Source organism: Nematolebias whitei, chromosome 15, assembly GCF_014905685.2.
Source record: "Nematolebias whitei isolate Nwh7 chromosome 15, NemWhi1, whole genome shotgun sequence".
NCBI classification, from domain to species: Eukaryota; Metazoa; Chordata; class Actinopteri; order Cyprinodontiformes; family Rivulidae; genus Nematolebias; species Nematolebias whitei.
This window is the reverse complement of record NC_056512.1, coordinates 27,937,665-27,958,217: the sequence shown is the minus strand read 5'-3', so window position 1 is coordinate 27,958,217 and position 20,553 is coordinate 27,937,665. Positions and strand designations below refer to the sequence as shown.

The following is a 20,553-nucleotide window of genomic DNA, read 5'->3' as shown; positions in this document are numbered from 1 at the left end:
CCTTGTGATGTCTCATTTAGAGATAAATAAAAAATAAAGTACGCAGCAAAATGGACACATGCGTCAAGAAATGCTGTAGACTTTCAGTCATTATTTGGGCATCAAGTAGGTAAAGCAGACGAGAGGAAAACAGATCTGAAGTGGCTACCTGCTTCAGTAAAGAATAGTGTTCAAGTTTTGAGCTGTAAATAGCTGCTAAGGAGACAAATACAAAATCCACCACAGGTTAACTTGGGACATGTCTGCTGTGCTCAGCCATCGATGTCCCAACTGAACAGGTGATGTTTCACCAACATGTCCTGCACGCCCTCTTTCAGTGGTTTCTGCTCCTTTTCCTAGAAACAAGTGAAAACCTAATTAAACGTAGAAAAGACAAGCATCACCAGAAAGAGGAACATCGACGACTCATTTTAAGGAATTATGAAAAGCAAAGAAACAAAAACAGGTCAGGCTGGAGGTCAGTGTTATTTTATACCAATTCATTTTTTACACTGTACACCTCCAGATAAAGGATCAAAATACAACGTTTGGACATAGATACAGAGAAAACGTCTCATTATTGAAGGTGCTACCATAACTATAGTCAAAAAAATATTTTTCATGAAAGTGAAGCAGAAATATGATTTTAGCCTGTTTGTGTAACAGGTTACACAAAGTTTGAGTGCCATATTCACAGTATTTAATTATGTGTGGGTCAGTGAAGCTGGTCTTTCTTTGAAAATGTGAATGTGGTCCTGTTCAGGCTACGTGGGACGTGAAGCCCTGCACAAGCACGGACAAAACAAGCAGCGATGCTTCTCTGATTAATTTCTGCTTATGGAGCTTGTTTTGAACTGGACATCCTCATGACAGGCTCATGAATACAAGCAAAAATCATAAATTATTTTTAGCTAATGACTATTCTACAGCATTCAATAGCTACATGTTACCTAGAGATCCCAACTAAAGAGGTGATGCTGAACCAGCACATCCATAACCTCTGCTTTCAGAACAGTAGATTTCTGAAACGGCATCAAATCAAAGATTGCTCCCCTGGAATCTAATATTTAGTCTTTAGTCGGTACTGCAAACAATCTCCTTGACGTACCTCTTTCTTGTCGGGCAATTCACAATCCTGAGAGAGACTGAAGGCAAACTTTGACAGGACCCTGAGAACAACAACAGATGGACTCAATGATACGGTTTGTTGCTTAGTTTAGATCGTTTTTTCCCTTTAAGCTAAATTTTATAAAAAAATTATTCATCAAGTCTTTAAGTGATTTTACCTGAAGAACATTTAGTAGTGTTTTTATCCATTTGATAATTAAGCTGTTTGTTCACCTGAGTTAATTTATTAATGTATAACCCTGCTTTCCATAAGTACACAGACGAACATTTGATTACTTTCAGTCACTTTGTTGGGGTTTGTCTCACACCTGAGCTCACACTTGATTTGCACCCAGCCAGGACTACGGAGGAAGGACCATGGATGATACCATTTTTCTACAGCAGCCATGCTGGAGCACAACACCTCCAACCACAGATGCAGCACCTGCTCACTGAAAAAAACAGATGCAACATGGTAGAAAACATTTAACTTTAATTTCAAGACACCTTGTACACGTGTGCTCTCACTAGAAACTCACTTCAAGCCAACACATATAAGAGATCTGAACTTTACGTCCATCTGAGCATGTGCTGCGTCGTGGCTCATGTTGACCGACTGCACTGCCTGGGAACAGACGAGAGGAGGTGCTGTTTAACTTTTATTTTTTTTTAGGAACAAATAGAATTTTTAAAGACAAGCATTGATAATATTTGGAACACGTGTCACATTTTCTCTGCCTTATGTGGAGCTGAAATAAATACATTCAACTGTTCACTCACTCTGTATAGCAGCTCCTCTGGTGTTAGCACTTTTCCATCTTCATCTAACCTGGTAAAACACAAACAGGCTGGTTCCAATATTTAATTCCTAGCAGACAAGTTCTAAAGAAAGTAGATTATTCTTGCGGGTACTTTACAAAAAAAAAACATTTCTTTAACTGTGCCATATTTTGCAAATCAAGTTCAACTGAACAGCTTCAGAAAAGCATAATGTTTGGTTGAATAAACAAAAAAACACTGATTTACCTGTATGTTTTACACAGCACAAGTCTGGAGTAGACAGAATTGAAATCCCTCTCCACCTCCCGACTAGCTGCCTAAGAGAAAAGCAAAAGACAGAATTGCACACTTATTTATTTTACAACAACAACAACAAAATGGTTTCACGATCTTAAAGAAAGAAAAAAACAACAACTACCTCTTCAATAAATAGCCACGGGTGACAGGGCCCCCCCAGTATAGACGGCTTCTTTAATCCGTGCTGGAAGATGGCTTTCAGAGCTGGACAAAGAGTTCCTCTGACCAGGTCAGTCACTGCCTCCGTAACCGAGTCATCGCCTGCTAATGAATACTGGAGGGAGACAGACGGACCAGTCAATGACAAGTGCATCATCTGAAAAGATGTTTAGGTCAAACACCAAGTTTGAGAAACGAGTGACAAATCTAAGTTTGTGTATCGTCATAAACTTTCTATGTGTTTTTACCTCCTTGCTTCTTTCATCTAGAATCTCCACAAACTTTGCTGGAAACCAACCTTGCAACAACAGAGAAACAGATGATGTCAAAGAGACCACAGTAAACTCATTCTGCAACATTTAATGTTAATAAAATAAACAGACCTCTGAGCCCATTGAGCTCACCAACCCAACAGTGTTCATCTTTTTGTGAGACGATCTAAAACAAAACAAAATCAGGTAGGTGAATCAAAAACACAGTAAAGCATGCTGCATGTGTACAAATACACAAGTAATAATAAGCAGTGGTTTTTTTGTGAGCTTTCCAGTTAAGTCTACTCACAGTGATGATGTCATTTTTTCTGAAGCCCAATTCATCATCGTCGTGACGCTCAAAGTCCAACAAAGCTTTGGCTCGTCTCCGTCGGTTACGAGAAACCACAAGAAAGTTTTCATGATCTCTTTGGTGGCTCTCCATCGAGTAATCTGGGGTCAAGTCCTAGAGAGAAGGTATAAGTATATTCAATAATATGTGGTACTATAACTCATTCAGAACTGATAACTAAAGCCTGAAATGTCAGAAAATGTAGGTGTGTTTCCCCTCATTTTTGTTTTTTCCATTGGTTGACTTCACAAAACGACAAACGTGGTTGGTGTGCTGCAGAGCAATGACTCACTGTGTTGGAATGATGAGGGTCAAGACAGTGGAAGTGCTCAGCTGTACGAGTTATAGCCTCTCGAAGGGCAGCCACCAACTCTGTCTGCTTAATATTTTTGGACTTCAGGGCTTCGGCTTCATCCTCCCCAAATAACAGAGACGTCAGCGTAGATTTCCTGCGCAGAGACTGTCTCCTCACCACCTAAACATATGCAAAATAGAAATATTTTAACACAGACACGTTTGGTTTAAAAAATTATTCAGTCTTGAGACAAAAGTAAAATCTGGGCACACCGACCTTGTTGAGATTGGTGCCGAGTGTTGCGTTGTTTCCATTGTTGAGCTGTGCCTGTTCATTCAGAATATAAGCAAGATGTTTGTGTCTGTGAGCTTCCAGAGTTTCCTGGGATAGATTCCCCGCCAGCCTCATAGCCTCTCCGAGAACCGCAGGCCTGTCCCTCAGCTGACTTGGCAGGTCTGACAGCGTGTTAAATATGGATGCAGAGTTCTCGGATGATACAAGCTCTTCTTCCTGGAGTCGTAAAGTAATTGTTAGGAATGTTAGTACGCAACAAAAGCAGATTGTCAATTTCAATATCACTGGTGAAAGTTAAAAAAATGTTAGCTTTAATTGCTTTTCTTTTAAATTGTATGTTTAGTAAGAATATGTCAAGAATTGCTGAACTGGTGATGCTACCTTAATTTTGAGCATGCCCAGTGTGATCTGGAAGAGGACCACTGAACCCTGATAAAAGAGTAGATCCCAGATCCGTAGGAGCAGACGGATGTCCACCACACTGGCAAATGATGTCAGGAACCAGTGTAACGTTAACAACGACAGTTCTGTGTGTACAAATCAAACGGTGTTAAACTGTGTATACTCATATTTTTCAAGAGATGCGACCTATCAAAATGCTTTAGCTTCATTTTTTTCCTCAATGTAAATGTTTGAGTATGCTTTATTAAGACTGAACCCCTATTTACCTATGTCATGCTCTTGGAGAAGGCGGTCAAGAGCTGGCAGATACTGAACAATGAGCTGTCGAAGGACCCTCTGGTCTGTTTGGACCCCCAGCAGAGTGGAGGAGAAGTAGGAGGGAGGAAGGAGGTCTTCGATCAGGGCACACATCATCCACATAGCATCCTCTTCCTCCAGAAAGAGCAAGAGGCAGGAAATAACCTAGATGCAAATGTTTTAGGAACAGAGAAGACTTTAACATTGAAAATGGAAAAAAAAAGACAAACGAGAAATAAACTGCTATAAAAGGTAGAGCTGAAAATGAGAGACAGCTGCTGTGACGAGTTCTCACCATGCCGGTTCCCTGACAGTACCCGATATCTGGGTAGAGCCAGGCCAGGCCTCTCAGTACCCGTCTCAGCCTCGGTACACCGATGCTGGTCAGACTACTGAAACATGCATTGGTTGGCATCGTCCGTAACAGATCCTTCTCTATCTGTAAGATGCACATTAAAACCATCCTTCTGTTTCACAGATCAGGACACACAGGGGTAAAAACACCCGTCATCACTTTGAATTATATTTATAATCTCCAAAGTGTGGTAGTTTTAAATTGATACCAGTGTTTCCCCTAGTTAGCTTGCCATGGCGGGGTGCTCATCTCATCCTTGATTTTTGCTGATGGGGGGGGACGGAGACATGTCTGAGCACAGCTTGTACTAACAGTTTTGAGCGTGGTTGGGGGGCGTTCAGCTTGTGGGAAGAGGCAATGCGAGTGCTGCCTTTGGCTTTTTAGCTAGAGCGCCTGTATTTTGAGCCTCTAGCTTAGTGATACGTCAGTGCCGGGTGGGGGTGGGAGGGGCAAGTTCAGTTTGGTAGGCGGGGTGCTCAGTTCTGTTGACGGGGTGGGGCACCCCGCCTGTATAATGGTAGGGGAAACACTGGATATACAGAATCACAGCTGAACGTCTACATTATAAAGGTTTTCCAGTTTTTAATATTTTCTTGAAACGTTATTCAAATATGTAATGCTTTTAAAAAAAAAAAATTATTTAGGCAGTACTGCTTGAATTTGAGTAAACAGTAAATTAAATCCTGTAAGAGATTTTACTTGTTTAGCAGCGGTGGTGTCATCGTTAGAGCTGTTCTTGACGATTTCTTTGTAAGAGATCTCTGATGTCCTCTTCTTCTGCAGCGCTCCGGACAGACGCATCCATAACTAAGACAGAAATATCTTTAAATGTATGTTTAAAGCCTTTATTAGGATTGTGATATTTTAGAATGGTGGCTCAATCTGTTATAACGATGGCCTTTAGTGGTTTTTTTTTCCTCCTTCTTTCTGTCAGCCTTACAGTTTTTCAGATATGCCCCAGAATGACAGAAAATGACAATAGATACCATGTTAGATAAGACTGCACATTAAATTAGTAAACTGTAACATCATTCACAGGGTTCTTCTCAATACATGATTTAATTCTGACATTACAATTTAAATCAACACATTAGGGGAAACGACAAAGTCCATGCTCAATAATCCTGGTATAAAATCCAACATCTTTCAGTCAGGTCATCTGGACAGTTTCTTTTTTTGTGCTGAAACGTGACTTTGTTGTTTTCAACCAGTTTGACAAGACTGTCAACAAGGAAGAGGGCCGGCACTGGAGGAGGGGGCGTACCAAAGAGACCATCTAATCGGAAGCAGAAATGGTTTGTTCCTCTTTGGAGTAAGCTGTTGGGGGAAGAATCAGTTTTGTTGTGCGTTTCCTTGACTGATGAAGCCTTCCGGATCGAAGGCGAAACGTTTCAGCACAAGAAAAGAAACTGTCCAGATGACCTGACTGAAAAATGTTGGATTAGGGGAAATGGTTACAATGAAGCAGAAATGGATGAAAGCAGCTGAAAACGTCTCTTCTCTGAAAGTTAGCGGGACCTGCTAACAAGACTTGCTAACAAAACCATGGTGCCAGTGGGACCATGTTGCTAAGGGAAAGCTCACTGCTAATAGTATCATGCTGCTAACTGGATCATGTTAAGATAACCATGTTGCTAGGAGAACCTCACTGCCAACAGAACCACTCTGCCAAAAGGACCATGCTGCTGTAGATTTATTTTTCACTTTTGGCACCTTGGTTCTCTATTTTTGCTGCGTGCTTTGGCATTTCTTGTTACCGTTTTTTTTAGCGAGTCGAGATGTTTCTTCTCGTCATCAGCATTTCATTTCATTTCATTTTTGACCTTGTGTTGATTTTGCATATGACAAATAAACCAAACCAGTTACTAAAGTCAATGTTAGCAACACATTTACATTAACTCAAGTAATTATGTTTTTTTCTAAAGAATCACACCTCACTATTTGACAGATAAAAATATAAAACACCCACACAATTCTGCAAGGTTTTCCAGATTGGCAATTTTTATGCTGCTACCAAGAATTATGTTAATCTAACATGCAGATTGTGTTGAATAAAACGGCGGTGGATTGAAGCAGCTAGAAGCACGATCAGATAAAAATAATCTCCAGCTTTAATTAGAAGAACATCACAGTTAGTTTATTTGGTTCAGACGCTATGAAAAAAGATGCGGTGCTGCAGGTAATCATATTGGGAAAAACCAGAGAAGTTATTTATTAAAGCAATCTGTAGTTTCTCTGAGCAACCGACTGCTGCGTCTATTGAGCCTTGTGACATGATGAAAGTGAAATGCATTTGTAAAACGTACAAATACATCATTCAGGCAGGCCACTAGAAAAGTCTGAGGTGTCTAAAGTGGACTTTTCTCTTTAGCCTGGTTTGATTTTTAGCCCACACTGTCCTGCCTTTAGCTGAGGTCCTCACTGCTAGAGTCTACCCACCTGTGGCCTCATGCTGTGAGGGATGCCGCCAAGCACCAGGGAGCGCAGACGCTCAGAGCGTGGAAGGACAGGATCAATGAGATCCCAGGTCAGGTCACCCACTGTGTGGTTGTGCGTGAACTCCAGGTGGGCCTGCCACCGCAGTCGCTGCTGGGGGTCTTCACGCTGAGCTGAGCCCTCTGTGCCCAACACAGGCCTAGGCTTATCATCTAAAAGAGGAAATAAAATGCATCCAGCTCCAGTGGCATTTATGTTTTCAAATCAAATATTTTTCATGACTGAGTAACAAGAAATCTCCTTAACTGAGGACAGGAAATTTAAATAAATTTAAAAAAAAAAAGACATCATGAAATTATCAATCCCTCTATTATCTTTTACACACTTCTTCCATTTTGGGTCACGGGGGTCGCCGGTGCCCATGTCCAGCAATCACTGTGCGCGGGGCGGGGTACACCCTGGACAGGTCCAAGTCCATCACAGGGACACAGAGACAAACGAGACAAACAACCATTCACTCTCTCACTCACACCTAGGGACAAAAAAAAAGGGGGGAGTGGTGGCACAGAGGTTAGAAGATGGGCCTGTGATCGGAAAGCCATAGGTTCAACTCCCGCTACCGTCAACATCAAAATGTGGGTGGAAAAGGTGGAACACCCACACCTCCCTCCACCCTCATTTGCCCCACTCTGGGCCTCTGAGCAAGGCCCTTTTTTTCCATTTACTCTTTATTTATCCAGGTAGTCTCATTGAGCCACGAGAACTCATTTTCAAGAGAGACCTGTTTAGGGAGCAGATGAGGGGTTAAGGGCCTTGCTCATGGGCCCAGAGTGGGCCCTTAACCCCCCATCTGCTCCCTAAACAGGTCTCTCTTGAAAATGAGTTCTCGTGGCTCAGTGAGACTACCTGGATAAATAAAGGGTAAATGAAAAAAAAAAATTAGAGTTACCAATCAGCCTAACATGCATGTTTTTGGTCTGTGGGAGGAAACCCATGCAGCACAGAGAGAACATGCAAACTCCACCCAGAAAAGCCCCCAGACCGGGATTTGAACCAGGGACCTGCTCGCTGAGAGGCAGCAGCTATACCAGTTGTGCCACCGTGCTGCCCCTCATGAAATTATAGTTACAAAAAAAAAAAAAAAAAGAATTTAAAAAAAGTTGAAGCCTGTAAAAAAAAGTTGTAACCCAAAAGCTGTAACTTATAAATGGACTATATGCCGAGTTTGTTCTGCTATCTTAATGTTTTAAATATTAGCAATTTTCTGAAAGCAATGTCCATTTAAATGTCATTAAATGTTACTGAGAATAACAATAAAGTCCATGCTCATGTTACTGAAAATAGAAAAAAAAAATGCTTGATTTGCTTAGAAAAAAAAAAAGAATATATCAACCTTTAGCAAACTAGTAGTGTGTTGGTTATCTGACTGTGGTAAATACTGAACATTTACCATAAACTGTAACTCCTAGTAGTGCATGTCCTTGCCAACACTAAATGTGGTAAAAAACCTTTAGGCACATTGTTCTGAAACCTAAATTAGCTTATCTTAAAGTCATCTCCATCATTAGACCAGTAACTAATCTGCCTGCAGTTCAAAACTGCACATTTAGGGATTTCTGATCTGGGAAAAAAAATGTAAATGGCTTCCTTCAAACCACCCGTCTTCTCTGCCTAAAATATGAACATTCTGGTCCTCAGCAGAGCGTCTCATCCTTGAGGTGTATGTGGACCACTCCGTCTTGTCCTGAAAAGCTAGCTCTGTGGCATCGAGTCATGTGTCTCTGTGGAGTTCGCTTAGTTTCTCCAATATAGAGGTCTTGACATTCCTCACTGCACTGACCTGCAGACATCACACCGCTCAGTTTGGGTTTGGAGGTTCTGTCCTTGGGATGGACCAGCCTCTGTCTGAGGGTCCTGTTGGATTTAAAATGTACCAGGATGTTGTGTTTGGAGAAAATCCTTCTGAGCTTTTCAAATACTACAGCCACATATCGGATGACAATGTTTTTGTGTTTGCTCTTCTCCTCGTTATGTTCTACTGTGTTTTGTTTTTTTTGGTGACAAATGTCCAGTTAGGATATCCACAGGTTTGGAGAGCTTCTTTGATACGTTACCGTTCCTTTTCCTTCCCTTCCGTCTTTGTGGGGACATGTTCAGCCCAGTGGTGTAGTTTGTGCTCCAGTGGTTGGTGATAGTCATCTTCAGTTTCAGAACAAAAGTCCTGTTGTTTCTGTTTTTTAACCTTTTTTGGCTAGATGTTTAATTGTTGCAGGAACATGGAGAAAACCTTCTGAGCCATGAGGTTATCAATAAAGTTTGTTCAAAAACTGATGGTAAAAACAAAAAAATATATACTTAATGGACAACTCTGAGATCACGTGTGTACAAAGTGCTTTTTGTACCCAGATACACAGACTTTGTTCTTTCTAAATTAGGTTTAGAAATTTTACTAGTGCTGTAAATAACACAATGAAGAAAACTGTTGGGAAAAATACCTTCATTGTCTATTCTGAAGCCAAACTCATCGTACTGTACTTCAGGCTGCTCAGCTGAGTCTTTCTGTAGAGATAAAAATGGAACATGAAACCAATGAGTGCAAATATCACAACAGAAAGATTATGAATTAAACAGTTCAGATCAGCATCAGATCATGAGTGATACCATATAAAAAAAAACATGTTTGTGTTCTTTTCAAAGTATCAAGAAAAGAGACAATTTAGCTTAAATACAGAAAACACTTATAAAAAAGGAAGAAAAAAATAGGGAATAAATTAAATAAATCAAAGGAAAATAGTTTAGTAATCTTACATTACATATTTTCCTATTTCTTTTAAGAGAGACTAATTCTTTATGGTCTAAGAAGATGCAAGTTTGTGTCACGAGGCAACACACTTCCTTTTTATGTGGTCCTAACTTTTTTCTCTTATCATGCACAGATGCAAGTTCTCCGTTTAATTTAAGAAAAAGAACAGAAAAAAGTTTTTGATGGCATTGAAAATCAGATTCTTACTGAATGATACTTGGCCAAAATGTCCTGGGGCCACATGCTCGGGGTAAGGGCAGAAAACGGTCCTCCAGGAGCTGGAGTGTAAGTACCTAACACAGAAAAACAAACATGTGGATATCAGATACAGTTAAAAAGTTAAAAACAGAACAAATGGGACATATAATTTATACATGGATACCAAAGAAAGTAAATTCAGTTAATACCTACCAGACATGTTGCTGATAAATCAATAAGAGACTATAGAGACAAACATCAGCTGATGGCCACTCTGGAAAAAACAAAAGAAAAATAGTTGCAAAGTAATTTTTGGACAGTGCCAACAAAAAATTTAAATCCTTGAGAAAAGATACGACACAGAGCTCGACGTGTTTGTACGAGTTCTCATTTCTATAACTGAATCATTTAAACGAGTCTGACTTGGTTATCTCAGCAGCGGTCTTACCAGGACAAGTCGTGCAGCGTTTTTAAAACCTCCTGATACTCTGACATTTTGTTCTGCAGCTGCTTCTGCTCCCACCCACCCCCTTTAAATATTAATTTCAAAATGGCAAGCCTTTTCTAACTTAGAAGAAATATTTATTATACTATAAATAGAGGGTAAATGAAAAAAGAATGTTTACCTTACTTCAGACAAACTCTGTGGTTCTATATTAATATGGCAAGTAAAAGAAAACTAAAAAAAAAAAAATCTTTGTGTCCCATTTCTCTGACCAAGAGCTGCTGCACTTATGATAAGCTAACTATTTCATTAAACTTTATCAAAGCTTAAAGCGTAAGGACAAATATTTAAAACCATAATCACAATTACAGTCTGTGAGAAAAGAGTTAAAATTTAAACTTATTTCACACACTTTATTCATTTTATTCACTGGGACTTGTGTCCCAGTTTAAACCCATGCTTTTGAAAAGGTCTTGGAATTGCTCCAATTCAATAGATGAAACAGGCAATAAAACAAATTGGCCCCATTCAAAGTAAAATTGACATTCAAACATTTGGATACATTTCATATCCTCATGCTTTACATGTGGTGCATGCAGCTCAGAGATATGCTTAGATGAAGTACGCGGGAAGACAAAGCATGTAATGAATGTGTTGCAGCCTAAATATAAGTTTCAGCAACAATCAACACTGATGGGTCCTTGGCAGCAACACTTTTTTTTTACATTTGACAACAGATACTTCATTCTTGTGGAAACAAACAAGTACAGTCTAAGTATGTGCAGAGACACAATGTAGAATACAAGTACAAAAAAAAAATACATACAGAACATACATAAATAATGAAAAAACTGTAACTTTGGAAGAAAGAAGACTAACTCAAATTAAACCTCTCTGCCAAAAATGATTAATTCTAGCAAGAAGCTTGTGGCATTTGTTGGGGGGATTTAGGACTTGGAGAGATGAAAAATCAATTTGAGGTTGGGAGGATGGCCAAGTGCTTTTAGGGGAGCTCTGTGTGCAACTCGGGGGAGTGCCGGGATTGTTGAGATACTCCCCTACAAGAGCATTAACAATTTAATCACTGGTCTAAAAAAAACAATCATCAATGAATCCCATCTTCTTGTAAAACTGTTGCACAAAGTGATAAGCTAGCAGCCAAATTATGACACACACGAAAAAGGTTTTTCTAAATTGATTCCTCCTTAGAATAAATTCCGATTAAGCCCCAAACTGCTGAGAGTAAAAATACAAACACTTCAGGTATTTCAAGAAATGCTTCGGTTAATAATTGTTTTCAGATAACTCAGGTTAGATTAGTAATCCTGAGACTGAAGGGTATCTGGCAAAAGAATAAATAAAAATTGCCAAATATTTCATGCGAGTTCGCTCAATGTGGCAACCCCTGCAGAAAGTAGCAGCCGATAAAAAAATAAAAACTCATTTAAATGAAAGCAAAATGATTATTTCATAAGAATGCAGTCTGACAATATTTTCTGCAGACATCAAGCCAGGTCTTTGCCAAGAATGACTGGATATATAAATGAACATTTTAAAAGCAAGCTTATGAAAAATGCGACGCGACAGAAATAACTGCATAAGTCTGAAATACAAACACGACATTTGCAACAAACACTAATCAACTTTATTGTCAATCATGCCGACAATGTCTGTAATTACTTTCCCTGCCAGATGGCAGACAACAAAGTTCTGCACAATAGGTTTAAGTAAAAAAAAAAAAAAAAATCTGAAACAGAGACCTCAAGGGTCCTTTTGGCCCAAGGGATATAGGGGGTTAAGTAAATATGTCAAAGTAAGATAAATTATGAATTATCCTTAATTATAAATTATCTTTGTTTAGAAGTGCTCTGTCTAGAAAAATGTAAGAGCTGTTTATGAGTTCAGGGAAGTGTCACCACCGTTAGGAGCTAGACAGCCCAGAAAGAAATGAAAATTACCAATCTATCTATCTATTATATTTGCCATGCTCTCAAATTTTGGACACACAATAGGTAAACAGCTGATAAAGCTCTAAACAGGAGATGATCTTCGAAATTTAAGAAGGTGTGGCCATTCATGTGTTTGCACATGGTGCTCAACACCCTGCCAAACCAACAGCAGCGAGATAAATCCTGGTGAGCAGTGAACAGTTACTGTGCAACAACAGAACTGCTCCTGTCCCTGCTGCATGGAAAGCTCTTGGTATTTAGACTGTGTTGCCCATAAAACACAACCACACCGTTTCCACACAAAACTGAAACATTGGCCAGTTATTGCTCTTACAGAGTCACGTGTCACAGAGGATGAGTGGGAAGTGAGGCTATTGGAAAAACCTTGTTTCCTGAAAGTAAACAAACAAAAAAAACCTCTGTTTGGTAAGGTAATTTTATAAACTACTGCTCCAAATAAACAAATCACAGTTGTACAGCTTAACTACAAAATCATAAGCTTGCTACCCTTGTTATTAGTGTTTAAAAACACAACTGGAGGGCATACAAAGTGATCCAGCTTTTTATCTGGTCTATTTTGGCTGACAATCATTTAGTATACTGAAAAGCAAGACACGTTAAAATCGTTACGCTTTTTGCGTAAGAAGCATACAGAAAGCATACAGCGGATTAAATTAGCGTTACGTCAAACCACAGCTGACGTCAGGTACAGCGCGATAAACTCGTTTTTAGAACTGATTGCATATTAGTCCGTGCTAATGGAGCAGTTACGACACACATGCCTTTTATTAATTAATGCTAAGTAGGCTAGCTTTCACTTGTCCACGCGGACTTTTCAGTTGTTAGCGTGCTACATTATAGCTAGTAACACAACCTCCTCGAATCACTTACCGTGACATTATCTTTGTGAAAGCGCAATGGTTTAGTTTATGGTGAAAGTGCGTTTCGTCGTCGACAAAAAGGAAAACACCACATCCTAGGGCATCTTTCGCCTCGTAAAGATAATTTGCGTATGTTGTGCACCTGCTAGAGGAAGCGATAGCTCCATAGTATTCTTACGCCCTTAAGGTTTTCCTTTTCCTCCCGAAAAAAGTAGTTCTATGTCCCGGAACTACACTACCCCGCCTCCTAAAGTGTATTCTTCCGCGACCGGTGACGCAGGCACTGGTTTGTTCCATTCATTCAGCCTCGCGACCTGAACTGCTTACGCATACGGGCTCAGAATTCACTGGTCACGATTCACTGTACAACACCACAAAACGAGCTGAGTGCGGACTCCACGTCCAGCTGTTTTAGAACCAAACATGCTCCTGCCTTGATGGACACGTTTTAGGTCTATAATTTTTAAGAGGGAGCCATGTTTATTTTTTTATTTTTTTAATTGACAAAAAAGTGTTAACAATATCAGAGTCAGAGTCAGAGTTTCTTTATTGTCATTCGCACCTCATGTGGTACATGTGGTGGAGCGAAATTATGTACACGGGGTCCCAGTTACATCCAACAATAAAATGTATAAGAAAAACAGTAATAACATCTAAGATATGAACTAAGAAAAACATCAACTAAATATACACTAAGCACTCATAAAACATTGAACATCAGCACAAACATGACATATCAACATTATAAAACAAAATTAATAAGGCAATAATGCCAGGGGGTTATAAAGCGAACACAAATAGAACAAAGTATATATATACATACATACATACACATGTTTAAAATAAAAAAATACAAATTAAAAATTGAGTCACAAACTGTTAATACTTTTAAATAGCATGCATAATTCATTATTACTCAGTTCCTCATTTCAACTTAAATAAGCCATGTTTAAATTTAATCAAGGATTGAAGCCCTTTTACCATTATCATTTCCCCCATGTTTTAAATGTTGAATTACAAATAAATATATTTAAAAAATTGCTTTTATACATTAACCACATTTTAGATTCAATTTGAGTGTAAAGGTTTTATGTGACATTTCTTTATTTATTGACTATTGTGTTTTGTTTTGAAACATTTTGTCAATTACCATGTTCCTTTACAGTGCTGGACGTAAGGAATTTATAGTCTAATTGGGTAGTTTAAATCTGATTTATTACAAAGGAAAAAAATAACTTTTTACACATTTATTTAAAAAAAATCAAGACGTGTATTGCTTTTAGATGTTTTTATATGTTTAACATTAAAATCTGTTCTAAAACACAACATATTTCATACTATTCAGATAATATGTTATTCTATTCTTTCTGAGCGTGGCATTTAAAGGAAAGTGACCACGTCACACCCCCTGCATGCCACGCTGACTCTTACCACAGCATCAGTTGTAGACTGAGACCACCGAGGTGCTCCACAGAACGCCACAGGAAGTCCTTCCTCCTTGTGTCTATCAGACTTTTCAACTCCTCTCTTTCTACACAGGACAATAAAAATGAATCCTTCACTACAATAAACACTTTAATGTTTCAGTCCACACCTGACCTGTTTTGGACCTTAATTGTCAGGGTTTTTATATATATATATATATATATATATATCTGTGGTATTTTTTTTTTCTGTTATCTGTTATTTTTTATGAGAGAGTGAATGGTTGTTTGTCTCTATGTGGCCCTGTGATGGACTTGAGACCTCTCCAGGGTGTACCCCGCCCCTCGCACAGTGATTGCTGGACATGGGCACCGGCGACTCCCGTGACCCCAAATGGAAGAAGCGGATGGATGGATATTATTTTTAATATCTTGTGTGATTCCTTGTGTAAGTTCCTTTATATTCAAACTGTGGCACAACAATTTCCTGTGGGATCAATTAAGTTCTGTCTTGTCTTATCTTATCTAAAGCGACAATCCTTTTCTTTTATCCATTTTTTATTTTTATTTTAAAGAAACAACACAGCAATTACTTAAATATTGTTGCTGACCGAGTGCACGGATCGGGCTGCTTAGATAAAAGTGCACAATTAGAGACTTCAATTTATTTCAGTTTTTATGTGTTTGCACATGAAAACACATGTAGCACAGCCTCCCAGCCGAGGACTCTTTACAATGCTAATCGCCATGAATCTTAATCGAGCATCACTCGTTGTCACCAAACAGTTTACCTTCCTGCTCCAGCAACACCTCCTCCTCCCATCGTATGTTTGTTTTCTCTATGACCTGTGCACATATGGTGAAAACTTGTGTTTCTTCCCTACAAATAAATCCACATTCTCATCCGTCTTTCTGTTTCTCGGACTGCTTTCTTGTCTGGTGATGACTGCTGACACATCACTCCTCCCTTTCTAAACCTCTTCCAAGGCCTGCATGCTCGGTCTGCTGCAACGTGTCAGAGTGACTCACGTCATTAAAAATGCTGAAGCCATCAACCTTGCCTGCAGCTTGCTGCCCAAGTAGCCCCAGATCATTCACCTGATGTGCAACAGCAACATGTGTGCAGCTCAATCAAACTCTACCTCGAACTTCTGCAGGTTCTCATGTCTGTCTGTTTGTCATCATGTGTCAAGTGAGCCCTGAATCTCATACTGCGGTTACCGTGACGTCAGACCGAGGCGAAGAGAAGGAATGGGGGTGGGGGGGATGCTAAGGGAGGCAGACAGAGAAACAGAAGGTGGGAGAATACATATGGGAGGGAGGAGAGGGCAACATTTGTATGAGGTAAGTACATAAATATAGGACCCTAAGAGGAGAATCATGTCTGTGTGCTTTTATGAGTGGCTGCAAAAAAAAAGAGAAAAGGAATAGAAAACAAGAACAAAAAGGAACATGCTGAATATAGACTAAATGGAAAAAGAAGCACATGCTCATAGAGATGTTTTTTAATATTTTGGCCAATAAAAAACGTACAAATGAATGCCTCTTTGGGTAAACCCACACACAAATACAAGCAGAGTTCAGACTTGCTGGGATGTACATAGAGTTTTGTGCTGCCTCAGCATGTCAGATATATGGGCAAATTAAAACAAAGCATCACTTGTTCACACTCGATTAATTTGCTGCAGTCTTGCAGTTACTTCTGAGGACAGGAGATAGCAGTGTTGCATTGCACCAGAGCACAAATGTTCCACCAGATGCATGCTGGCACATGTTTGAGGAGATCAGACAGCATGCATAATTTTTAGAATCACAGTGTCACTTTACCTTCTTTAAATATGCATTTCAATTATTTATTTGCATGTTTATCTGACACAACGCCATTCCAAATCTGCATGTTTCTGCTGTTGTAATGTGCAAGTTTATGTAACTTGCATGACGTGGCCTTGACTTTTTTTTACATATTTTAGTTCATATATGCAAATAAAACTTGGCCAGAGCGGTCCCGGCTTGGTCTCTTGGGCTAGATCAAAGGTCTATCTAACAGATGTTCTCTTGGTCTCACACGCTTCTCCTGTGATGAGGAGGACGGAAGTTAAAGGGTAGGGGGTTCTGTGGCTAAACATGGCTGTGAAAATGATTTCTCCAGGGTGCTGTAATGGAAGTGGTATTTACGAGTCTGTGTTTTAAAAAAAAAATCTATACTGCATTCAAAATGAAACATACCCCTGAGAAGAGTGATGAAAAACATGTTTAATGTTCCTGCTATACCAGTCTATACAACAAATAACACCCTTAACAATTAGGTTTCAGCTTTAGGAGGGGATAAAGGGAGGGAAATATGAATAGCAAGGTTATGAATGCACTTGAAAAAAATTATTATGCATTTCTCTTATAAAACTTTTTTTTTCATTTGTGTGGTTTGGATCATCTGAGAAAGAGAGGTTCAATAAATAACACATTCAAATGCCCTGTCTGTGAGCCGATGTGACGTGTGGGTTAGAAGGTGAGTCTGATGACGGATGCAGAGGTTGAAAGGGACACAATACGCTGGAAGGTAGCTGGGAGAAGGATGAGAGTTGGATTTTTTAATGTGAGACATAAAAAACAGCAGCAGAGGAGCAGCTAGAGAGAATCTTCAAATCCTTTGAAGCTAGTTTGTTCGTAAATGTTATGAACCATTGATGTCTTACCTGTTGTAGATAGCTCTTTTTTAAAACCTAATCTTTGAAATGCAGAGATTTATTCTGAGCTAGGTCAAGTGGGGCCAATTAAAAATTAGATTAAATGAAGTTCAATCTTAAAATTAAATCACTTTTGTGTTAGTTCAGTGTTGCGTTAGGCACATGTATTTTTTGTTCAATCTGAGGTGCCACAGCTGGATGGCGCTGCTCTTTGCGCATGCAAGTAACTATGCAATTCTAAGTAAATAACAGGAGAGTAAAAGTAAATGAATGTATATACAAATTTTGGGTACACGCGCAAAATGTTTGTGTGGAACTGAAGTACGAAACTCGACGTACTGCCATGCAGCTTTTAGAGAACACCGCCATGAAACAACATGGAGAACAGACAGAACAGAGTTTGGGAACCACCACTATTTTTAAAAATGCTTTGTGGGAACTACAGTATTTTAGCTGACTTTAACGATGGCGGAGAAAAAGAAGTGGATGGAGCAAAAGCTTTATGTCAGCATTGTTCAACTACAACAAGGCCTGTAGCTGGCTCCATGTGAACTTAATTACTCCGATGAGAAGCCATCACCCAAATGTTAATGTAGCTAGAATAAAACTAAACAAATAAAGAAGCTAAAGTGCAAACCCTGCTGCCTGTAGCATTTAAAAAGCTGCTCGCTAACGATTCTGACCGGAACAAAATCATAACAAATGCTAAAGGAGTTTTAATTTTTTTTAGCAGCAGACATGTGGTCACAGTCTGTTGTCGAATATTCGGAATTTAAAAATACTTTTAATGTAATAAACTGTATTACAAAGTTCCTTCTCATCAGCATTTTAGCTAGCAAGCTGTATCATTTTTAAATGAGTCAGTACAAGCTATTGTACTTGTCTAAACCTGTTTTTTATATTTATGTGTATTTTTGTGTACTCAATCTCCAATGGGGAAATGAATTATCTGCATTTTTCCCATTGCACATGTGCACACATGTGAAGCAGTGGGCTTCCATCTAAAGTGCCTGGGGAGCAGCTGGGGTGTTAAGGACCTTGCTCAGGGGCCCAGAGTGGGGTAAATGAGGGTGGGGGCAGGTGTAGGTGTTTCACCTTTTCCACCCATATTTTGATGTTGTTGGTCCAGGGAGTTCAATTTAATTCAGTTCATTTATATAGCGCCAAATCACAACAAAGTTGTCTCAGGGCACTTTACAGGAACATTCACATACATAAAAGCCAATTAGTAAAGTTCTCTATCTAAGGAATCCAGCAGACAAGTTGAATCTTGGCTTCATTGCAGTCTCCCATCCTGAGCAAGCACAATGGATATGAGTTGAATCGGGGAGTTGACGGGCAACTCTCCGATCACAGGCCCACCCTCTCTAACCTCTGCGCCACCACTCCCCATTTTCTAACAATATGTACCTATATGTATTAACCATTTTCTCTATATGTATCTAAATGTATACTATAACATTTGTTTGTTTATTTAATGTACCAGTAATTTATCACAGGGAACAGGGATGAAGATGTTCACATCCTGGACAGAGAGGAACGATGGTTTGAGAGAGGAGTAAAGGAGGCCATCTTTGTGAAAAGAAATCGTCCATCATTAAACAGGGGTGGAGGCCTCCGGGTTCAACTGCCCCACACTTACAATGCTGTGATTGCTAGTATCACTCAGCCCTCTGTGAATAGTAAACAGCCATCAGTGTGCTAATGATCCATTGTTAGGCTGATGGTCCTTCTTGACCATGTGAGCAGCTGGTTTTGGTTGTCAGCAGCAAAACTGGTTGATCCACTCTGAGAAGGTGCTATTTAAGAGACTGAGCTGAATACAGCTCCTCAGACTGAGGAAGTCTCTCGGATGAGAGACGAAACGTTTCTACATTTTTTTTGCTTTGTTTTGTTTTTTTGTTTTCTTGTTTTTTGAATGTCCAGAGGACCAGATTTAACTTTTTTAGATTTTTCTTCCTGGATTATTGAGCATGTATCAGGATAAGATCAGAGTGGCAAAACATGAGCAGACAGGGTGCAGGTGTGGGGTCGAGGTAAGAGTAATTGCATAGTATTTTAAACAAGCTCGTGGATAAAACGCTGGACATTTACTTCTGTAAAGGGTTCGATAATCTGGCAAAGGTGAGTGGTGAGAAGAGTTCTTAAATATGGCCAGGAACAGGTGTGATGCATGAGCGCTGATGAGCCGCGGGTGAAGAGTGGGCATGGCAGAATGACAGACAGGCAGAAACATGACATGGAGAGGCAGAAACATGACAAAAACATTAAAATTACTTTTATTAGGTTGCAGCAATCCATTTTAGTCTACATTTCATTTGAACTAGCCGTTAGATCTTCAGTCCAGTAAGAATTCATCTTATTTCTTGAAAACTAAAGTTTCCATTGGTTTATCTACAACAGGTAACATATTTATAGTTCAAATATTTTCCACAATATCCCATTTCTGTAGCTCTGAACTTCTGTTTTAACCACGAATCTGCAGCAGATGCTTTAGATGCTAATTTTACTGCAGTCCTCCAAAGATCAGCATTTATGCACAACCTCAATAAAATCCACATATTTATGCTGATATGACAGAAGACAGTTCAGCCAGAGGGTAAGCAAATTTTTAAATTCTTGTAATATAACAAAGGAACTGCTGATTGGCATAATTTATATCAACAATTTAATTTGTAAAGTGCTTACAAAATTAGACACTTAAGCCAAAAACAATAAACCCACAGTAGGACTTAAGCAAAATAATTTCATAGTGCTTTTTCCATCTCCGAGTTATTTTAGTGATGTGCTGTTTTAAGAGCAATTATGCCTCTAGATTCTGTTCTGTTGCTGCAGTCAGTCAGGGGAACAGACGTTATTTGACTTAGTGATAGACGCAGATGAAGAGATGATGCAGCAGCAGAAATCCCTCTAACCTCCTGTCACTCTGTGTGTGCACTGTGTGACCTGGTTGTAAAGCTCACCGACATGTTAATCTGCTGTGGGTTTGTGTACGCCTGTATATATCAGTGTGCATGTTCGGATTACATTACTGCTGACAAAGATGTCCAAAATGCTGTAGATTTATATCACACACACATATATACTTTGTGTGTATATATAAGTGATTAACATTTTTGTGAGCTTTACAACCAGGTCACACAGTGCACACACAGAGTGACAGGA

The 20,553-nt window shown here is 39.3% G+C and overlaps 1 protein-coding gene across 1 annotated transcript; it reads right to left on the bottom strand.

Moving 5' to 3' along the window:
- Nucleotides 1-101: 101 nt before the first annotated feature.
- Nucleotides 102-13,519, bottom strand: sgsm3 (small G protein signaling modulator 3). Its single transcript, XM_037689582.1, has 21 exons — nucleotides 13,291-13,519; nucleotides 10,219-10,279; nucleotides 10,015-10,100; nucleotides 9,500-9,563; nucleotides 7,008-7,216; nucleotides 5,268-5,375; nucleotides 4,509-4,652; nucleotides 4,183-4,378; nucleotides 3,896-4,041; nucleotides 3,497-3,730; nucleotides 3,218-3,400; nucleotides 2,884-3,039; nucleotides 2,706-2,760; nucleotides 2,571-2,620; nucleotides 2,285-2,437; nucleotides 2,113-2,183; nucleotides 1,867-1,915; nucleotides 1,626-1,711; nucleotides 1,416-1,538; nucleotides 1,088-1,148; nucleotides 102-335 (listed from the first exon to the last, which is right to left on the bottom strand). Exons 2-21 carry the CDS (start codon nucleotides 10,223-10,225, stop codon nucleotides 252-254), a joined length of 2,265 nt encoding a protein of 754 aa, XP_037545510.1. The 5' UTR covers nucleotides 10,226-10,279; nucleotides 13,291-13,519; the 3' UTR covers nucleotides 102-251.
- Nucleotides 13,520-20,553: the final 7,034 nt, after the last annotated feature.